Here is a 21,728-nt window from a genome sequence, read left to right on the forward strand (position 1 = left end):
CTGATGGGAAAAAATGAGGCAGGGTTATTCTTTGTACTTGTTCTAGGTAGCTAAATCAAGACATATGGAAGCACTGCACACTCCAGTCTGGGTGACCGAGTGAGATTCCAACTCAAAAAAAAAAAAAAAAGACATACAAGAATGCTCAGAGCTGTAGTATTTGTGATGGCCTCAATCGGAAAATTCTCCAAATGCTTATTTAAAGCAAAAAGAAAAAATAAGTTGAATATATACCCAGAGTGTAATACAACATAATATGAAGGGGGATCCTAAAAACTGAAATTTATTTACAAAACATTGTGTTTTTATTCTTACATGTTTAAACTTCAGTCACCTTCAAAGTACTCTCCATTTGATACAATACACCTATTGAGACGATTTTTCCACTACTCAAAACAATTTTTGAATTAGTCAATTTTGATGCCTTTTAGTGCTTCTGTTGTTTTTTGTTTTACTTCTTCCACTTTGGCAAAATATTTCCCTTTGAGGACTTTTTCCATCCAGGGAAACAAAAAAGTCACTTGGGTGAGATTGGGAGAATTGGGAGGGCAGGGCACAAAGGTCATGCTGGTTTGGGTCAAAAACTGCTGAACACTCAGCGTGGTGTGGGCAGGTGTGCTTGTAAATCATCCATCACAAAATAGGCAAACGTGTTGAAAGAATCACTGAAGCCAAACATAGCCTCTCATAATAACGCTAGCTGGCACACTGATGCCGATGCGTTCCTAGAACACTTACCTAGTGGGCGAAGCCTGTACTACAAGGCCCCCACCCTCCAAAAAATAATTTTGATTTTTGGAGGATCTCCCTTCATAACAAACCATTTACACCCACATGCCACAGTACAGATCAGTCTCACAGCATGAAGCTCAAGAAGGCAGATATGAATGACTATACACAATATATTTTACATAAAATTTATATAAATCTAATTTCTGGGAATATGAAAGATGTCAGAAGGATGTCACCTTTGGAGAGGTGGGACAGGCAGCAATTTGATGAAGGTCCGGGGAGTTTGGGGGGGTGCCAAGGATGTTCTAGCTCAGAATTTTGGCCATCAAGGCCCAGGCAAGTGTGTTTCATGAAAATTAATCAAGCAACACACCTATGATATTTGTACTCTTCTGTACTCAATGATGTACTTCAGTTACAAACTTTATCAAACTAAGCAGAAATGTTGTGGGTAGTACTTGTTAACAGAAATAGTCTTCAAGATGTGTCAAATTTAAAAAGGAAGCTATAAAATAATATTTACTATGATCCAAATTTCACAAAATGTGGATGTGTACCTATCTATGGGTATATGTGTGAACATATACATACTTAGACAACAATAATTACTTCTGGACAATAAAACTCTGGGTGATTTTAAAACTATTTCTTATACCTATCTTGATATTTTTTCTACCACAAACATTAATTCTATAAGAAAAAATATGTTATTTTAATGCAAAAGCAGTCTTCCAGCAGCTGGAGTTTGTACCATGAACACAATAGAAAGAAAATAGCAGGTTGGATTTCAGCAGTCATTGGGCCACCCCTACCATGCCTCTGGGGCCTAACTCAGTCTAGCCTAAGTAGAAAGACTGCAGAAAGAGGAATAGTCCAGCTCTGAGGCAGGAATGCCCTATTCACATGTCCACCCTTCCACTTTAGACAGAGGATGCTAGGAATATTAACCTCTCTGTATCTCAGTTTCCCCATCTACAAAATGGAAAAAGAGCCTCAGAGAATTATGAGCAGGAAGTAAGATAAAAACCTCTTCCAAGCTTAGAATCGTACCCAGCATGTATTTTAGGTGCTCACTGGTATACTAGCTATTATCATCACTACCATCATCATTATACTATTTGTGCCATTGTTATTCTCTCTACTCATTATCCTGAATAGCTGTTGGTCATTTTACTGTGCTCTGAAATCACCTGAGACCATAAGAGAACAGAAACAAGACAGTCAGTAATGCTGAGCCCAAGAATTCAGACTTCGATCCTACTGGTAGCAGCAATCAAGAGAACAGTCAGAATAATTACCAGGCCACATTTCCTTCCTCTTCCCTGCCCTAAGTCAGGCCACAAAGGAGGTATATTTTCAGATTGCAGTCTTGTGTGTCCTCAGAGTGTTTTGAAAGGTGTCCTCTCTCAAAACCTCGTTTTTGCCTGGGGTCAGAGGGAGAATGGATGGTATCTGTCACATGGTGACTATACTCATTCATTCATAGTAGCTGAAAGGCATTTTAAAATCTCAGCACTTAAAAAATTTGAATTGTCGGCGGGGCTTGGTGGTGGCTCAGCCTGTAATCCTGCACTTTGGGAGGCCTAGGTGAGTGAATTGCCTGAGCCCGTGGGTTCGAGACCCGTCTGGGCAACTTGGCGAGACCTCATCTCTACAATAAATCAAAACAATTAGCCCGATGTGGTAGCACATGCCTGTAGTTCCAATTACTTGGAAGGCTGAGGCGGAAGGATCGCTGGAGCCCACCAGGTGGAGGCTGCGGTGGCCGGGAGCATGCCACTGCACTCCAGTCTGGGCGAAAGAGTGAGACTCCAACTCAAAAAATAATAATAATAATAATTTGAATTGTCTAGTAATACTGAAAACTAGACGTGGTTGTGGTAACACCCACAACAAAACACTGCTGTCTAAAAAACCCTCCCTTTGGTTCATTTATGACTATGTTTACAGACACTTAAATTGGTTTCTGTATTCTATTGTAAGTCCTTGACATAGGTACCTTAAATGTGCTTGCAGCTATTTCTGGGCAGCCACGAGAGGAACGTTTCAGTCCTACCCACCCAGTCCGCTGAACAAGCAGGACCACTGCCCAATTTGTATGCCTAGGCAGTTCCCCATGCCCTGCAGGCATCCAGCCAGGCTCAGTGTTCTCTACTGTCCCTCCCAGAAATCCCAATAGGACCTCTGCTGGTGGCTCTGGCCTTGACTTGAAGCAGGCAAGAAGACAGTCATGGTACACAGTGTCCTCTTGTGGAAAGAGCTGCAAATGCCTGACACTAAGAAAAGATCCGTTTCCTTAAGTGAGTCAGAGGAAGTCAAGGCTGGCAGTAGCAACCCACCTATTTTATGCCGCAGTTAATGTTGCCCTGTGAGTTTGTGATTGGCATACGTTTTTCCGAGTTGTATATTTTCAGTACTTGACTTGAGAGACAGGAATCCTAAAATCCTACATCTGTGCTTGTGTGTGTGTGTGTGTGTGTGTGTGTGTGTGTGTGTGTGTGTGTGTGTACTATCATTGTCGTTGTTTTTTGGTTTTGTTTTCAGAAAATAGATGTGATTTCAAACTTACCCTATTTCACTTTGATAATTAGATTCTGCAAAAGAGAATAAAATCGCATTAGAAAAATCAAGATGCTTACTTTTAAAATAAAATCTCATTGATTTCTGTAGACTTCCTGATTTTAATAGCCCTCACCTTAGTACTGTGACCCAGAAGGTATTACTAAGTTCTCTCACAACACATTATCAAATGACTTCCAAGGATAAGGAAAGTAGAATTCACTGTTAACCATCAGAAAAACAAATAATCCCTAGGACTGAAAAATAGTAGGTGCCAATAAGTACTTAGTAAATAGATTATAAAGTCCCTATTCAGCGAGAAGACAGGCTCTGAATTATCAATCACAGCTGACATTCATTCAACACCACACCAGCTCTTTGCAAAGTATAATCACATTTCATTGTTACAACAACCCAAGAGGTAGGTGTTAGTGTTATAATATTTTTAACTAGACACTATTATAGTAGTAGTATCATATTTCTTTAATTTGGAGATACATTTTCAATCAATATGTACCAATGCTATCAACTAATGCATCTGTGCCCTTCTCCCCCAAAAACGCTGTCATTAAATTGCTAATGTTTTTGATCAATGGATTCATGGGCTATAGGGAATCTAGAATTTGGAAACAGGAAATAGCAAGGCATTGATTTCAAAATAACAAATGCACTGATTTCATATGACTTAGAACATCTCAGAGAACTTCATTCAAAAGAAACATGTAATCATTGTTACTAATTTCATTTGTACTTTTTTATTAACAGAAGATCTTATTTTCTTTTTACTACTACATCAACATTCTCCTATAAAGGGAGATTTATAATTCTTTAAAATAGGAAACAACGTTTTAATGTGCTCAGATATGTAGGTATTATTCTGGAAAAACCATAACATCTAAATGACATTACAATAGCCATATATCCTTACAAATAAGCACAAAAACTAAAAATCAGTGTCTGGTGGGAAAAGCACCACTTCATCACCTTCTTAACAGTGTAAAGATTCTGGCCTTCCTGAAGGGTTGCATCAGAACCCAAAAGAACGGCTTCCTTTCTTAAAAGAGTCCTTTCCTTCCCTAAGAATTTCCCATAATTCCTTTCAAATGCTCTGAAAGTCAGTTTTTCATTTGTTTTGCCTTTATTTTGTTTGTTGTTGTCTTCCCAGCTTTATTAAGATCCAACTGACAATTGAAAATTGTATATATTTAGTGTACAATGTGATGTTTTGATATATATGTATACATTGTGAAATGATTAAATCAATCTAATTAACATATTCATCACCTAACGTATTTATCACCTTTCTTGGAGAGACTATTTAAGATCTGTTCTCTTAGCAACTTTCAAGTGCACAATATGTCATTAACTATTGTCACCACGCTGTGCAATAAATCTTCAGAACTCATTTCACTTGTTTAACTGAAACATTGTACCCTTTGACCAACATCTCCCCAAACCCCTGCACCCACCCCCTGGTAACCACCATCCTACTCTCTATTTCTGAGCTTAATTTTTTTAGATCCACACATAATTGAGATCATGCAGTATTCGTCTTGCTGTAGCTGGCTTACTTAACTTATTGTAATGCTCTCCAGATTTACCCATGTTGTAGCAAAGGACAGGATTTTTTTTTTCTTTTTTAAGGCTAACTAGTACTCCATTGTGTAAATATACCACATTTTCTTTATCCATTCTTCTATCAATGGACACATTGTGAATAGCATTGCGATGAACAACATGGGACTGCAGATACCTCTTCATTGGAGTGATGCATTTTTGTATATAGACCCAGTAGTAGGATTACTAGATCATGTAGTAATTTTATTTTTAATTTTTTAAGGAAGTTCCATACTGTTTTCCATATGTAACCAACTTACATTCCCACCAACAGTATGCAAGGATTCCCTTTTCTTTTCTTTTTTTTTTAAATTTTTTTGAGTCAGAGACTTACTCTGTCACTCAGGTTGGAGTGCAGTGGCATAATCACAGCTCACCATAGCATTGACCTCCTGGGTTCAGGCAATCCTCCTGCCTCAGCCTCCCAAGTAGCTGGAACTACAAGCACATGCCACCGTGCCTGGCTATTTTTTTTTTTTTTTGGTAGAATGGGATCTTGCTATGTTGGCCAGGCTGATCTTGAGCTCCTGAGCTCAAGCAATCCTCCCACTTATGCCTCCCAAATTGCTGGGATTACTGGCATGAGCCATCATACCTGGCTCTAAGGGTTCCCTTTTCTACACATTCTCACCAACACCTGTTATATTTCACCTTTTTATGACAGCATTCTAACAGATGTAAGGTGATATATCACTGGGGGTAATGTATCTTTTGAAAGAGCTGGTGAGCTCATTGACTTCAACTACTTGTACTAAAAGTTCAAAAGTATATACAAATCTATATGAACAAAAAAGATTACCTTTTTTTCCTTTCCCAGGAACACAATAGCAGCGGCAGCAGATTATAATCAGAACAATTATCAGAACCAAAAGCAGTGAAAACAATACTGCAATTTTGGCCCAGGTAGGCAATGACGCACCTGGTTTATCACTACTGCCTATAAGGTCAGAAAAGGGAAAAAAAATTAGTGATAATTACACTGTCTGGAATTACTGATTCTGCCTCACTATAAGTTTCATTGTAGTTTCTAGTAATATTATAGTCATTCAACCTGTTGCAGTTAGGTGTCATAGGCCAAATTTCTTTCAATGTGTTTAATTATGCAATAGTGCATGGTATTTTCCAAATACTTATTTCTACCAGTACATAACCGCTTAGTAACCTCGTCCAAGCATTAGTTGATTAATGCTTCTCACATTACCAAGAGGTAGATAAGGCCAGACTAGGCTGGTAACTCCTCAAGATCGAAGTTCATGCCAATCACACTTGGATATCCTTTATTTAGTTAAGAAATACTTTTTGAGCAGCTACTGCTTGACAAGACTAGAGGAATGACTTTTGGCTCTCCCTTCCATGTTCCTACCCATTGAGAGTCCAGAGCCCAGAGGAAATCAGGACAATCAAGGAGGGCTACTTCTAAAGGAACTTAGGAGCACGACTTTCACTGCAGCCCCAATCCCAAATGCACCTCCCAATCCTCGGAATTAATTCCTCAACACAGTCATTGCTTTTTCCATAGCTCTTCATGGACTTCATGTCTTTTATGTCTACGTTGCCCTTTTATTTCATCCAGTAGGTATGTAATGGGGAGAGAAAAAGGGTAAGGTGAGGCAGAGCAATCAGGAGGTGGGAAGAGAAGGAAAGAGAAGCAAAAGAACATTTTGATTTTTTTGCATCATGTCTTAGACAACGCGTCCAAATGGCTTCATGTGGTTACACAAACTCAAATTTAAATTAATTAAAACTATAGGTAATTAAATATTCAGTGCCTCAGTTGTACTAGCTACATTTCAAGAGCTCATTTACCACAGATGTACAACATTTCCATCATCATAGAAAGCCCTGTTGGACAGTGTGGGAACTATATTAATGTTCCCAAGAGGGTCCTTATTCGACATTTAATTCTCTGTACTGAATCACACAGAAGTCAAGCCACAAACACTTAAATTGATCTGTTTAACTATGAATTGCTATTCAACAAAAAGCTTTCACTCAACCCTGAGTGTGTGGGTGGTATCTCAGTGTAAATGTATGTCATCTTAGATGCTAATCACTAGAGAATATCAAAACAGTTGACTGCATCTGAAGAAAAATGGGCTCTGCTTTGAAATCGATGTCCATCCACCACTTTGGAACCAGAAGTTAGAGTTTAAAAATAGCTCTTGAATGTTCTTCCTTGGAGTTTTTCTTGACAATTGACCTCACAATTGTCATATGCTATTCCTGTGTAAAAGTTAAATGCTCAGAATAAGTTGTAGGAATAGTTACAGATGATCACTCATGCCCTGGTGGCTACAATCATCAACCACCTGGATACTGAGAAGAATCCAACTGCAGAATGGTCCACAGAATTATCTAAAAATAAGTACTAAAATTCGGGAACTCTGTGTTTTTAAAAATTATTAAATATAAATATTTGTCTTTTGCCCTTCATGCAAAGCTACTCTGAATGACCTGAGATGACTTTTAATATTTCTTTCTAAGGCATTAAGAAGTGCTAAATAATTTTAAGTTTCTTTTTTTAATGCCTCACATCCATTAGAGATGGCTCCAATGTCTATGAAATCAGCTTAATTTAGCTGTTGCTTTCATTTTTTTCTTATATATCTGTTACTATCTAAACTGGACTTAGTCCTCTCAAGGTCAAGGACTATGTTTTATTTTTCTTATACCCTGAGCACCTTGCACACATCAAGAACAACAGGTAGATGGATGGATGGATGGATGGATGGATGGATGGATGGATGGATGGATGGATAGATGGGTGAATAGACAGATGAATGGGTGGATGGATGGATGGATGGTTGAATAGACAGATGAATGGGTGGATGGATGGATGGATGGATGGATGGATGGATGGATGGATGGACGGACAGGTGGATGGGGAAGGGATGGATACGCACAGATCAAGAGGATTTCCTTTGTGGCTCTACATGGAGAAGAGCAGTCTATGCACCAGGCAGTCAACTGCAGTTGAACCAGGCCTAGAACCCATGCTTCTCCCAATAGTAAGTTGTCTAGAGCAGAACTGTAGAATTGTAGGAAAACCAAACTATTTTTCTAATGCTGTCTAACTCCACATCACACACCATCTTTCTGAGATGAGCTGAGACAGGTAGGGACAGGACAAGGGTTTTCCAAGAAAAAGTGAGGGAGAGGGAACAGGATTCGACGCTTCCCATGCCACACCTCTCTAGTCCCAGAATTGGGGCACTAACATAAGCCAGTCCCTTACATGCAGAGAGCAAGTGTATCCCCTTGCTCCACAAAAAGCAGAATCCTAAGCACCACCAGAGTGCGTGTGGCACATGCAGATTCAAAGCCCAACTTCAGTGACACAGTCTGAGGGAATGGTGCCTCTGATTATTGTGATGCATGTGGTTGGTGACTTACATTTTGAGAATCCCTTGCATGCAGCCAAAATGTAAATACTGCCCAAGCAACACTCCCACATGACATAAAGCTTCTATACTCCTCCTCCCATATATGTGATCATAAAATGATGAAGTCCAGACTACATTAATGATATTCACAATCCCAAGTTGAAAATCAGACTACTGTTTGGAAATTATGGGACTGACCAATGCGCTTCCTATCAATAGAACCAGTCAAGTCTCAAAGCCACCGTTTACTTGCTGCATTGCCTTTGGCCTCTGACTCTCTTACCAGCAACAACTCTTGCCCCACTAAGCTGCTCAGGGATATGTGTGAACATTCTGAGTGTGCTATATGGTTCAAGATTGCTATGGTTATCCTACATCTAGTTGAACGAACTCCTTTACTAAGGTTACAAATATTACAAGTTTCCACAATGAGGGAGCTGACTGGAATTAAACATTAAGATCTGGCTCCAGATTTAAGGGATAGACTTGAAATTCCCACTGGCATAAGACAACTTGCCTGTTGACTTAAACACTCCCTATCAGTGGCTTTTTCTTCCCCTATTGGGAGAAATATTAGCGTGCCAGCCTTCTATCAACCTTCTTGTGACTGGATGTAACAGCCTTTCCTCTAATCTAGCACAGAGATAGCCTGCTTTATCTTCAGGGAGTGCATTTTTAAAGGAAGGGGAGGGTCACCTTTCTGAGGGTGGTGACTGAAGCAAAGAAGAAAGTGGGTGACATAGTGACTTTACACACTCTTCTCCCTTGATTTAGCCACAAAGTTCAGCAAAATGATGCCTGACCTCAGTTAAAACTCCCAGGCTCTACCAAAATGGCAACTAGTACCAAGAACATCACTCATTCTTTCTTTTCCTATTTGCTGTGACCACACTCCATTAGAAGGCAGACCTTCCAGAGAGTCTCACACCTATGAGAAACCTAAGCTTAAGTCTCCCTCTAATCCAGTGGAGGTTAAAGCATAGTGTATGAGCCAGGAGGAGGCAGATTTAAGGTTACAGCTACATAGATAGACCTTTCTTATTCTGCTGACTGTTTTTAATGTATCATATACTACATATATAAGTATATCCATATGCAAAATGAATAATTATGTGTAGTATGAGGTTATTTTTTTTAATGAGTACATTTGCAGTAGATTGGAAAAAATAAATAATAATGGCCATAGATCAAAAATCATGACAATGAACAGAAAACACATACTCTTGGAATGACTCTCATTCATAATCCAATCCCTTCATCATGCAGATAAGACATTTAGGATACAGAGACTGAGTAAACTGCACGAGGGCACTCAGAACAGGAAGCCAGAGGTCTGACGCATGTCTTTCCATTCTGCCACATTTTGTCTCCAATGAGGAAAAATCCTTCTGGGGAAAATATGGCCCAGGTACAAAGTAAATCTGTTTGTAGAAAGTCTACAGTTGGGCACTGACTCCTGCCTTATAGTTTATGAAGAAGGTGGATATGCATAGTTCAATGTGAATTGCAGATTTGCTGAAGAGGGTGAATAATCTATATCTTAGTAACTTACAAATAGTGACTAAGTAAAATTATCTCCAAGTTCAACCCCACTTTCCCTTCTCCCTATGTTCCTCCACACCACTGTGTGCTCATTAGGGCCACATTACTGACTTTACTGTCTGCTTTAATCTCAGCTTCAAGATTGTCCTTTACCCATCTGTGAAGAAAAGGAAAATAGTGTTTCCCAGATGCTCTCAAAGGAATGCATAGAACTTTAAAAGGGTGCATAGAATTTCTTGAAACCAACTGTATTAACATAAAATGTCACCACCAACATGTGCAAAGGGTATATTAATACAAAATATCACCACCAACATATGAAAAGCATGTTCCTGTGCTCACTAGAGGGAGCACAGGAGATCACTGAATCAATAAGATGGATGATAATAATTACTCACTCTTCTGTCCTGTGTGCTCAGTGACAGCAGCTGTCCTAAATGCTTTGGACATTTTAACCTGCTTACTTCTCACACCAACAGTAACCTTATAAGGTAGGCATTATTATCATCTCAATGTGACAGACGAGAAAACTAATGATCAATGCAAGTAAGTGGCTTGCTGAAGGTCACTCAGCTAGTGAGTGGGTGAGCTGGGATTGGAACCCAGGCTGCCTAATGTCCCAGTCTGTGTGGGTACAGCACCTGATGAGGCTGGATGGGAATGTGGGGCCTTAAAGATTTTTCAGTCCAGTAGCCCCCAGTCCTGGTCTCCCATTAGAGTCATTTGGGTTTTGTTTTTTTTTTTTCCAGTTCCTGACTCCACAGACGCCAGTGAAACCAGAACTTCCGGGGAGGGTCCAAGCATCAGAGTTATATGTGATGGCACCTCTGGTGACTCTGACACAAAGTGAGGAGAGAGAATCTCTCTGTTCCTCTCCCACCCATTTTACAGGTGAGAAAACTGAGACCCAGAGATTAGTGGCTCATCCAAAGTTGCACCATCAGTGCCAGAGTGAAAACCCAAGACTATCACTTTTAACACTCTTCTCAAAAAAGTAAGATTACAGCCAGCCATCACTACATTCTCCACAGTGTTCATGTGACCTAGAAATATTATTTCATTTTAATCATTTCACAACCTATACAAAAATAAGTGCGCAAAACACAACCCAGAGGGTCACAGATGGCACTGACAGTGTGTATCTCAGATGGGGATAGAGGAGACTCACCCTCTGGTTTTATGTATGTCTACAATGCTTGAGGTTTTTATTATGTTAGCAATACAGAAAGTTAATGTTTAAAACTGATTAGCATTAGATAAGCAGTATCTCTTTCAATATGCTTTTTTGTTATTGTTGTTGTTGATGTTTGAGACAAGGTCTTGTTCTGTCACCCAGGCTTGAGTGCAGTGGCATGGTTCTAGCACACTGCGACTTCAAACCCCTGGGCTCAAACAATCCTCTCACTTTGGCCTCTGAAGGTGCTGGGACTGAAGGCACATACCACCACACCCAGCTAACTTTATTATTTTATTTTTTTAGAGACAGGGATCTTGCTATGTTGCTCAGGCTGATCTCAAACTCCTGATCACAAATGATTCTCCCACCTTGGCCACCGAAAGAGCTAGGATTCCAGGCATGAACCACCATACCCACTCTCAATATGCTTTTCTTTAATGAAGCCTTTTGAACTATAAACCAGTAAGTACTTCAAACAATCCTTTGACTTGACCTCACTAGGTTTCCTAAACCACTGTTGTCATTCTTCTTTCAACCACTTACAGAGATCATTCCAGAAGTAAAAACAAATGTCTTGCAATTTTAAGAAATGGGTAGAAAAATTGATGTTTATCCAATTCCTGAAGAAGCCTGAACGGACCCAGCCTCATTAACTCTCGACTCTCTGTAAACCTTAAAGCTGTGGCTGTGCTCCTTAAAGCCTCCTCTGGTCAACAGCTTCAGTAGCCAAAGCAGCAATAAAGTCTTCAACTAATAAAACTTACATAAAACACACAACATGCAGCCAGCCACCAGCTGCTCTGGATCTTGATGAATAATTTAGAAACAAATTACCCTTTTCCAAATGAGTCCAATAAAGCAAAACTCATTGCAAGACACCCACTGAGCCTTCCTCTCCCAGCCAACATGCCTCCAACTGCCGTCATTAAGACACCGGGCCAAGTCCAAAAAGAATTCAGCTGAATTAAACCTGATCAAGAGAAATTAAGTACCCCTTTCCTTCCCCTTCCACTACAAAAAAAAAATTGCAAACAAGCTAATCTCTAAAATCCACTTCTATAGCATACCATCAATCAGACCAGAGTTCTTGCTGCATTATTACCTTGTTAAGGTATGTGCTTTAAACAGTCCACTTTATTCTACTGGGTGCTAATTTTTTTTTTTAATCTTCCCTTTCAAAGCCTGGACCATACTTTATTATATTTTAATAGATTAAATAGGAGAGCTAAAGTTGACTCCTTGGAGACATGACTGGTTCCAGCCTGGGACAGGGGAGGGCAAATTAAGTTGGCCAGGTTCTCAAAAACTAATAGGGACATGTCAGAAGGACACCAGAGCCAGCTTGAAAGGATTCTCACTGGCTAAATCTGGAACAATCTGGGCATCTAAATGAATAATGATAGGAGTAGATCATAATGTACTGAACTAAAATGAGTCCCTACTAAAACTGTGAAAAATGAAAAGAGAAAGAAATTTCTTCTTTACAAAAGAATGCCAACTACAAAATATGGAAAAAATGATGGAAGCAGGAAATCAATCTCATATAACCACCATAGAAATAATTGATTCAGGTAATGGCTTAGAAGTGAAGTGATTAGGTGAAAGACTGAGCAAACAGGATATTTCCACAGTATCCATAGATTACATATTCATTACAAAGACATAAATGTACTTTTACAGTGAAGAAATTTGGGGAACTATACCTTAACCAAATGATCAAACTTACTACCAATGATACCAAAAATATTTAGCCTTCAAAAATATTTTTATCAGGAAAGACAACAAATGAGAGAACACCATGTGAAGATGAGGGCAGAGAGACATGGAATGAATTCTCCTTCACAGTCCTCAGAAGAACCAATCCTGCTGACACCTTGATCTCAGACTTCCAGCCTCCAGAACTGTGAGACAATACACTTCTGTTTGTTTAAGTCACCAGTCTGTGGTACTTTATTGTAGCAGCCACAGGACACTCATATACCCTCCAAATAGGTGTCCATGTGGTGGGTGGAGCTGACAGGTGAGCAAATTATGGAGACAAACTGTCCCGGGCTGTCCCTGTTATTCACTAACTCTACAGACTTCGGTAAAATCCAAACAACACTGTCCCTGTCACCTCCCCTTTACAAAAGAGCTGTTGGGCAGGTAACTTTGGTGACTATTTGAGAAGTGCTTAGAACAGTGCCCAATTCTTGGTAAGTACTATATAGTGCTGTTTATTATTGTTAGTATTATTATTTTGCTTTGGCTATAGGTTTGTTCTGAACTTTAAAAGATCTTACCTGAAGGTGTTTTTGTAGCAAGAAAAGCTTCAGACCAAAAGAAAAGTTGTTCGTAACTTCTAGACCTAGCTCTGCCCCATCAGCTGTGTGACCTGGAGAGAAGTCCAATATTTCTCTAGGCTTTCCTTCCTGTTCTATAAAATGAAGTTAAAGTAAATCTTCAAAGCCCCAGCCCTTCCCTGTCCAGGCTGACTCAGAGCTTACAGGCTCCTTCAAGGAACATGATTAGAGTTTCTGCTATGCCAAGAACCCCACGGGAGATTCTTTAGAGGATGGAATAATGTCATGTGATCATATGAAACAATTTTCTCTATCATTGGTATTACATTTGATCATTTGGTTAAGGTGGAGTGTCCCAAATTTCTTCATTCTAAAGATACCTTTAAACTTTAAAATTATGCCATTTAGTCAAGTTAAGCAATATAGTTAGAATCGATGCTTTCACATACACTGTGGATTTACTGGGTGAAAAATGAAGCATCATAATTCCACTAATATTGGAAGAAATCCAAAAGAATCTGAACATCCTCCTCAACTATTTGGACTTGCTCAGGGAGTGGGACCCAACTGGAACAGTGGTGGATAAAAGCCAGACATAAATATCAAATTCAAGTATTTGTCTCTGAACTTGATGCTGTTTTATGATAAATGATTGGCAAGATTCTAACTGGTTTTTTAATGTAATTATAAAAGAGAGAAAAACTTTAAGATGGAATTTAAAAGGCAGATGAGTAGACGGGGACACAGCTGATAGCAGGTGTGATTTGTTTTCATTTACCAGCTCTACCTGAAATCAAGTCGCCATCCATTTTTCCTAAGCATTGTTGATGAAGTTGTGTGATATATAAAATAAAAACATGAAATAATCATCACTTACCCAGGGGAGGCTGAATCACAGTAAGGTTTACAGTTGCAGATTTGTGGGCCTGCAGACTCTCCAGGACAGCCACACAAGTCAAAGTCCCATTGCCCTGTGGGGTCAGAGCCAGGATGCTCACTGCACTTTGAAGGTCGTCGGGCTCCGGAATGAAATAATAGCTTGAATGGCTGACTGGGACATGGATTTCCCAGGAAATATTCGGGAGTGGGGACCAGCCTGATGCTCGACAAGTAACATTACAAGGTTCATCCTCAGTGACTATCAGACTGTCACTGGGAAGGAACAATTTCCCCATAACTAAAGAAGAAAAGAGAAAAAACATTTGGAAGAAATGACAGTTCTAGGCATTATTTTTCTTTTTTTTTTTAAATTTTTGCTTCAAATCACAATTCATGAAATCTACAAAGAGGCTGTGTCTGTACCAGAAAAATCTTAACTCAAGTCTTTTCTTTGTCCTCTTTTTATACCTACCGGGTTTTCTGAAGAAAGTGACGTTGCTCACAAGAAAACATAAAATTACATAGAAAATGAATACATTAGAATTAGGCAGGGAAAAATAATAATATGGAAAGGAAAATGCAGTCATGAATGTCATAGGAGGCTAACTAATCCCTGAAGTGGAGTTGCAAAGTTGCCTTGGGACCTCCTGGGGGCAATGGCAAAATGGGAAACAATTGCCACCTTCTTCTTAATGTCAGGAGGACACATCCCAGAGAGAAGCAAGGATCTCCTGGAGTTGTGGTTAATCATATTAATTTTTTTTATTATGGGGGCCACATAGTTTGAAACATAACTGCCCATGACAGTGCCTCAAAATATTTCTTGTCACAAATTAAATCAACATCAAATTAAATCAATATAACAAATAAATAAAAATCAAAATACTATAATTACAGAAATTGCTAGCCCAAAATCATGGATCAGAATAACTTACTCAGATAAATTATTTTAAAATTTTGATTAAGGACATACTTGCATAGACTGGCATTCACAACGTAAATAACCCACACCAAAATTATACTTGCTTTTTCTAGTATTACTAAAATAACCCAAGGATTGGCCCCAGTAAAGACACAGCTTTAGTGAAATGTATATATAAGGGAGACCCAAAAAATTCCAGAATTTATTTATAAAACATTTTGTATTTCTTCCTACATGTTTAAACTTTAGTTGCCTTCAAGGTATTCACCATTTGATGCAATACACCTATAGAGAATATGCTTTTTCCACTGCTCTCAAAACAGTTTTTGAACTCATCAATTTGGATGGTTTTGAGTGCTTCTACTGTTTTTTGTTTCACCTCTTTCACATCAGCAAATTGTTTCCCTTTGAGGACTTTTTCATCAGGGAGAACAAAAAAAGTCAATTGGGGCGAAATCAGGTGAATAGGGAGGGTAGGGCAACATGGGTCATGCTGTTTTGGTCAGAAACTGCTGAATACTCAGTACATTGTGGGCAGGTGCACTCATAAATCATCCATCATGAAATGGGCAATCGTGTTGAAAGAATCTCCCAAAAAATTTCACTGAAACTGAACACAGTCTAGCTAGTTGGTATACTAGCTGGTACAAAAACACTAACTTGTACACTGATGCTGGTGGGTTCCTAAAATGCTTACCTAGCAGGGGAAACCTGTACTACAAGGGGCTTGCTCTCTAAAAAATAATTCCAGGGGTTTGGTTTTTTGGAGTGTCCCCCTTCATATGTTGATATTTCCAAACTAAAACATGCTAAAACTCCTGGCTACATAATATAATGGAAAAAACACTGGACTAAGAATCAAAAATTCTGTTCTCAATTCTGGCTCTGTCACAAAATTGCTATCCCCTTGGGCAAGTCACTGAAATTGTGGGGCTCTCTGTTTTTCACCTATCAAATGAGATGATTTGGCCATATCAGCAATTCTCAAGCATTGGCTTCAGTACCTTTTACATTTTTCAAAATCACAGAGGGTTCCAAAGACCTTTCGTTTATGTGGGTTGTATCTATCAATATTTATCACATGTGAAATTAAATTTAAATAATTATTTTTAAGATACTTAAAAATAACAATAATTCATTACATGTTAATTTAGATTAACATGTTTTTTATTGTGATTGCTTCAAATAACAATTTGTGAGACCTAGTTTCCTAAGCCCAAAGTGGCTTAGGAAAAGAGGCTTGAAAAATTATATATTTAAACAAAAAAAGTTATATCTGTGCAAATCTCTGTAATATGATCTGGCTGGATTCTCATTTATATCAGGCTGCTTCTTCATTCAATCTGCTTTATTTGAAGGATGTAAAGGAAACCCAACTTTACACAGATATGTCAGTTGGAACAGTAAGGAGTATTCTAATAGCTTTTCCAGATAATTGTGGATATTCTTGGATACTATACCAAAACTCAACAAGGATGGCCTCTTAAAGCTTAGTTGCACTGTGAAATCTGAAACTATGTCAAAGAACTTTCATTCTCTGTCATATTAAAATCTATTCTCACTCAACAGGCCCTGATCCCTGGTCACACGTGCACAAGGGAAGGATCACCAGACACTGGACCTGTTAGCAGAGGGAGGGAGGAAGAGAGATGAGACAACACACTGGGTATCTGGTCCACTATCAGTGGGAGAGAGGGCCAGCTAGAAGCCCAAATATCACCTGAATGCAACTTATGAAGCAAATCCTCACTTGTACACCAACAACTCTAAGATAAAAATAAAATCCATTGCACCACCTAGCTCTTTGAATAGATCTTATACTCTTGCGTGATTTTGTGTCACTTGAAAAATGCTGGTCCACTGAGTCATGAAGACTTTCCCAATGTTCAGTGAAGAACTTCCCTGGGCACTGATGAGAATAAAAGGCAACTAACATCTCAGTATTAGGAAAACAATCGTGCCTTCACTGACCACCCTAAAAGAATGAATCAGTTCTGAAAGATATTTTTACCCTGAAATGTTAGATTTCCAACGTATTACCATAAGAAAATGACTGACAGTGGTGGGAAACTATGGGGGGGGGAGGGAGGGGAAGTGAGATGGGATTAGTGGTAGTAAACATCTGTCTGGGGACGGGGAGACACCTCTTATCAACAAGGGTACCTGAACGAAGCATATTTGTATACCTAACCCTTAACCTGTACCCCACAATATCATAATAAAAAATACTGTTTATAAAAAAAAGAAAAAAAAGAAATGTTAGATTTCCAATTATTCCTTTCCTGAATATTCTTTTGGAAAAAGCAAGGCATCTTTGCTAATTTAAGTATTACTGTAAATGCAACAATAAGCAGAAAGAGGGTTTATTCTTAAGTCTAAAGGGTTTTGTGTTTGTTCATTGTTTTCTTTCATTTGAAGTGGTTAAAGATGCTAGAAACTGGGAGGAATGGTATTGCCTCAGTTAATAATCTACTGTTTAACTCAAGTCTTTGTTTTCCTAAAACGTAAGTGGTCTAGAGTTTGGTGTGTGGTTAATTGGTGGATTGGGCAACAAATGGACCAGTGCAGCAATATGAAGCCTTTCTTTTTTCTATGTAGAATTGGGATTCAACTCTTCCCCACTGACTTTCACAAAGCTCATTCAGTAGCATGATAAACACTTTATGCAAAACTGATTTCTAGAATATTTATACAGATTTTAGATGACTCAATTTGGAGTTAATTGTCAGCTCTCTTTATTTTTTGTGTTGACACATGAAGAGGGAAAAAATATTCATTGGATAATTATTTACAGATGTTTCCTCTTTTTTTCCCAATGTTCTTTTTCCCTCAAGGGAGACCCCTTGCTCAGAGAACATTGACTCCTCTGAGAATTAAGTGCCATTCAGACCAATGAGACCAGGGTAAAATGACTGAGTCCTGTCCTGGTTCTGTGGGCTCCTTCCGCATGACCTTGGAGAAGTCTTTTACTTTCCTAGACGCTTGTTCTTCCATCTGTATTAAAACCAAAAACTACAGTAACTACCAATGTATAAAGATGCATGTTAGGGGTATTCAAATTTGTAAGATTTATGACTTTGGGAAAAGATGCTATGAAACCACCTGGATTTATGAATTTGACATGTCATAAGTACAGCAATGATAAGCCATGCCTTTGCCCCTGTGTTTCCCTGATCCTCATCCTTTTCTTCCCTGTTTTGCCTACCATCTATAGACCCTGAAGACACATCTCCAATGGCACTTTCTCCGTGGAATTGTCCATGAAGGCTTTGCTGATTCTATCATCGCTCTTCCCAGTTGGAACCTGGCTCACTTTCATCACCCTTGCCAGCATCTGGGTGGCACATCTATTATCTGGGAATATGCAACCGGCATTATCTACTCTTCTTGTGGAGTTCTGAAGGACAGGAGCTGTGTCTTATTCTATTCATCTTTGAGTCACCCTTAAATGCCTAACACAATTGCATGCTTTTCATTGGGAACACAATACATAATAGCAAATAACCATCTGATAATCACTAGGAGCCAGGCATCATCAAGGTTTCACATAAGCCTACTCATTTGATGCCCAACAGTCTTATGATGAGGAAACTAGAACACAAAGTCATTAAGTAATGTGTTCAAGGTCAATCACTGGTAAGTAATACAGTTAAAAATGTGAACTCAGGAAGCCAGGACCCAAGTCTGCAATAACTGGCCACTGGACCACTCTGGATCCCCAACTTAATGTGCAGAGAATTGAATCAGACAGAACTTTGGAATCTTCAATCCATCCTCAGTCTGTTTTCACCTGATTGTCACAGCAAACCTGAAAATCAGGCAAGGACGCCTTATACCCACTTTAAAGATGAAGAAATTGAGTCATCTCAGGGGTCTCTCTTCATTAGATAACTGATGAAATCAAAACCAGGATTTATATCTTTGATTCCTTTTCCTGTGTTCTTTCCCTTATATCAAAAATTACTATAATAAGAATCTGGTCATGCAAACTAAGCCAATAGTCCTAGGTCGCCTCAAAAAAATCACTTATTTAGAAAATATCATCCTACCCTTAATTAAACCACACAAAATTAAAGGCACAGAAAAGTAAAGACACACCACTTTAGCTAAATTTCTAAAGTTAAAAAAAAGCATTTTCAAAAATCCAAGTAAAAATAGGTAGAACTGTCTCCATCAAATGCTATCAAATCTAATTGGTAGCAACATGAACATGGCCAGAATTTTCAAGAATTTCTTCTAGACAAAAAAAATAAGTAGATATAAGAAATAATTTCAAAGACATCATGTGGTCTCTTGTAAGAAATGCTGCCATAGAAATCTGGAACTCTACATGTGACAATACATCTATAAATGAGAGTAAAAATACCTTTAAAGAATGCAAAGTAATTAAATTTTGGTAAGACTACTCCAAGTCCTTGTAAAGCATCCTTTTACTTTTTTACATGATCTTCAGAACCTTAAAATTACCTTAAAAATGAAAAAAGTTATCCATTTTTATAAATTTTATTTGTCCTTTTATTTTTTTCTCTCAACAACTTGATAATTTGGTGAAAACACATTGTTGACTAAAATAACCACTATAGTTGGAGGCAGAATAAAGAAATAGACTGGAGGAATTCCACTGGGAATAGAAAAAAAAGAAAGAAAAAAAGGTAAAGCATACTTCAAAAATGATGCAAAGAATATAATCAAGCCTATGAAAAACTAGAGAAATAATGATTGTCAACTATCTCTAAAGCAAAGTGATTACAACTGGCCCCAGAAGAATTCCAGATTATGTTTCCAGAAAGGTTATTAATAGTGAAATGGATTAGGTGGGGAAGTGATTAAATTTGTCTCTAACCTTCTTAGCAAGAAGAAAGGAAAGGAAAGCTGAGAGAGGGAAAAGTTAGAAAAAGGAAAGGGAGAAAGCAAGGAAGAAGGGAGAGACATCAATCAATTAAATAGTAAACAGAATAAGTCTTAGCTTATTGCCAATTGAAGGCTAGGCCACATACAATAGAAGAAAGGAAGGAAGAAAGGGAAGAAAAGAGGTAATAAACAAATCACAAAACATTAATCAGTTCAGAATAATTGTGAGTGTAACACCGACTGAAAGGAGACTTTATATGTCATCATATAAAGCATGAACTGAAGGTACTTCCAGCCCTCTGACATTTAACCCAGTGGACGCCAGATGCTCCACTGGGGAGCCACCTGCATACATACCTTGGACCACAAGGAAAGCAGATCCAACCAGTTCACTGTTCTGGAGGCTGCATATGACATGCCCTGAATCACTGAGTTGCACATCATGTATTATCATCTCAGAGATGATGTTACCACCCACATCATAGCTCTCAGAGGTGATACGGTCATTGGTGATGATGGGCTCCTTGGGTGTGATGCTCAGCACCACTATGTTGTTGAGAGACCACATGATCAGCTTCCAGCCCTCAGAGACAGTGCAATTGAAGTGAGCCTCAGAGCCCTGCAAGACTGTCATGTTCTTGGGACCTTCTATGATTTGATAACTGGATCCAGAAAAAACTAGAAGACAACAAATTTTTCAAGTAGGTAAACAGCGTATGTAAATCACCTGTACAGTTTAACCCTTCCGTATTGACCAGTTGTGATCCCCTGGGTGTCCACCCAATGGCCTCAACTCCATGTCCTGCTGGTCCCAACATCAGGTTTCCCCAGTAGACCAGAAGCTTCCAGTGGACACAAAACCACTGTCATGTCCGCCTTGCCACTGGATTCTCAGCATGTGTTCCTCAAAAGTTCATGTCTACTGGGTCCTCAGCATGAAACCTTGGAAAATAGGGTCTTTGCAAGTGTAATTAAAGATTCAAGATAAAATCACCCTGGATTTTGGGTAAGCCCTTAAGCTGATCACAGGTGTTCCTATAAAAAAGAGGCAAAGGGAAATTTGAGACACAGAAGAATACCATGGAAAAATTGAGGCAGTGATTGGAGTGATGCACCTACAAGCTAAGGAGTGCCAAGAATTGTGGGCAACATCAGAAGCTAAGAAAGAGGCATGCAACAGATTCTCCATAAAGAGTCAACTCTGCAACTAACAATACCCAAGGATTCTCAGTCCCAGCAATGGGGCTGGGACCCAAACTCAGACCTATCCACTTTGAATGCCATGCTTTCTCCCTCTCTGATGTCACTCAGAGTTTATAGTAAGAAGATTCCATGGGTTTCTTTTCAACCATAACTGCCATGTCAATACCTCCTTCCTGTTATCTTCTGGCGGTGCATGATCCAGGTGGGTCTGCTGTATGCACTGGTGTCCCCAAACAACAATAGCCCCCCCCCCTTTTTTTCTGACCTTGTAAATTCAAATGGCAAGGCAGGTTGTAAAATAATCTCATTATAGTCCTAAAAGTTTCTGGGGAGAAACTACACTGATGGACACACATTAACACTTCACCTGAATACCCAGAATGCACTGCAGGAATGGAACTGCCTCCCGCAGGAACAACAAGTGAATGGGAAGAAGTGAGCTGCTACACAGAACAGGCCCCCACTGAAGCAGGAGCAGGTGATGAGGTGACCAGGGACAAGGAGGGGGACCTGCTGACTTGGAAGAGGCAAGACTGAGAAAGGTCAAAACTCACAAAGGTAAAGCTAGTGTTTGGGTAAAC

The 21,728-nt window shown here is 39.1% G+C and overlaps 1 protein-coding gene across 1 annotated transcript in view; it reads right to left on the bottom strand.

Moving 5' to 3' along the window:
- Positions 1-21,728, bottom strand: part of IGSF5 (immunoglobulin superfamily member 5) — a 39,493-nt gene that overhangs the window by 10,480 nt on the left and 7,285 nt on the right. Inside the window, exons 3-5 of the mRNA XM_021717760.1 lie at positions 20,302-20,622; positions 14,170-14,469; positions 3,302-3,326 (exon numbers count right to left, since the gene is read on the bottom strand). Of these exons, the coding sequence (XP_021573435.1) occupies positions 3,302-3,326; positions 14,170-14,469; positions 20,302-20,622 (646 nt within the window). The remainder of the gene's footprint in view (positions 1-3,301; positions 3,327-14,169; positions 14,470-20,301; positions 20,623-21,728) is intronic.

The sequence above is a fragment of the Carlito syrichta genome, unplaced genomic scaffold (genome assembly GCF_000164805.1).
Source record: "Carlito syrichta isolate Samal-C Ts95f unplaced genomic scaffold, Tarsius_syrichta-2.0.1 Scaffold310954, whole genome shotgun sequence".
NCBI classification, from domain to species: Eukaryota; Metazoa; Chordata; class Mammalia; order Primates; family Tarsiidae; genus Carlito; species Carlito syrichta.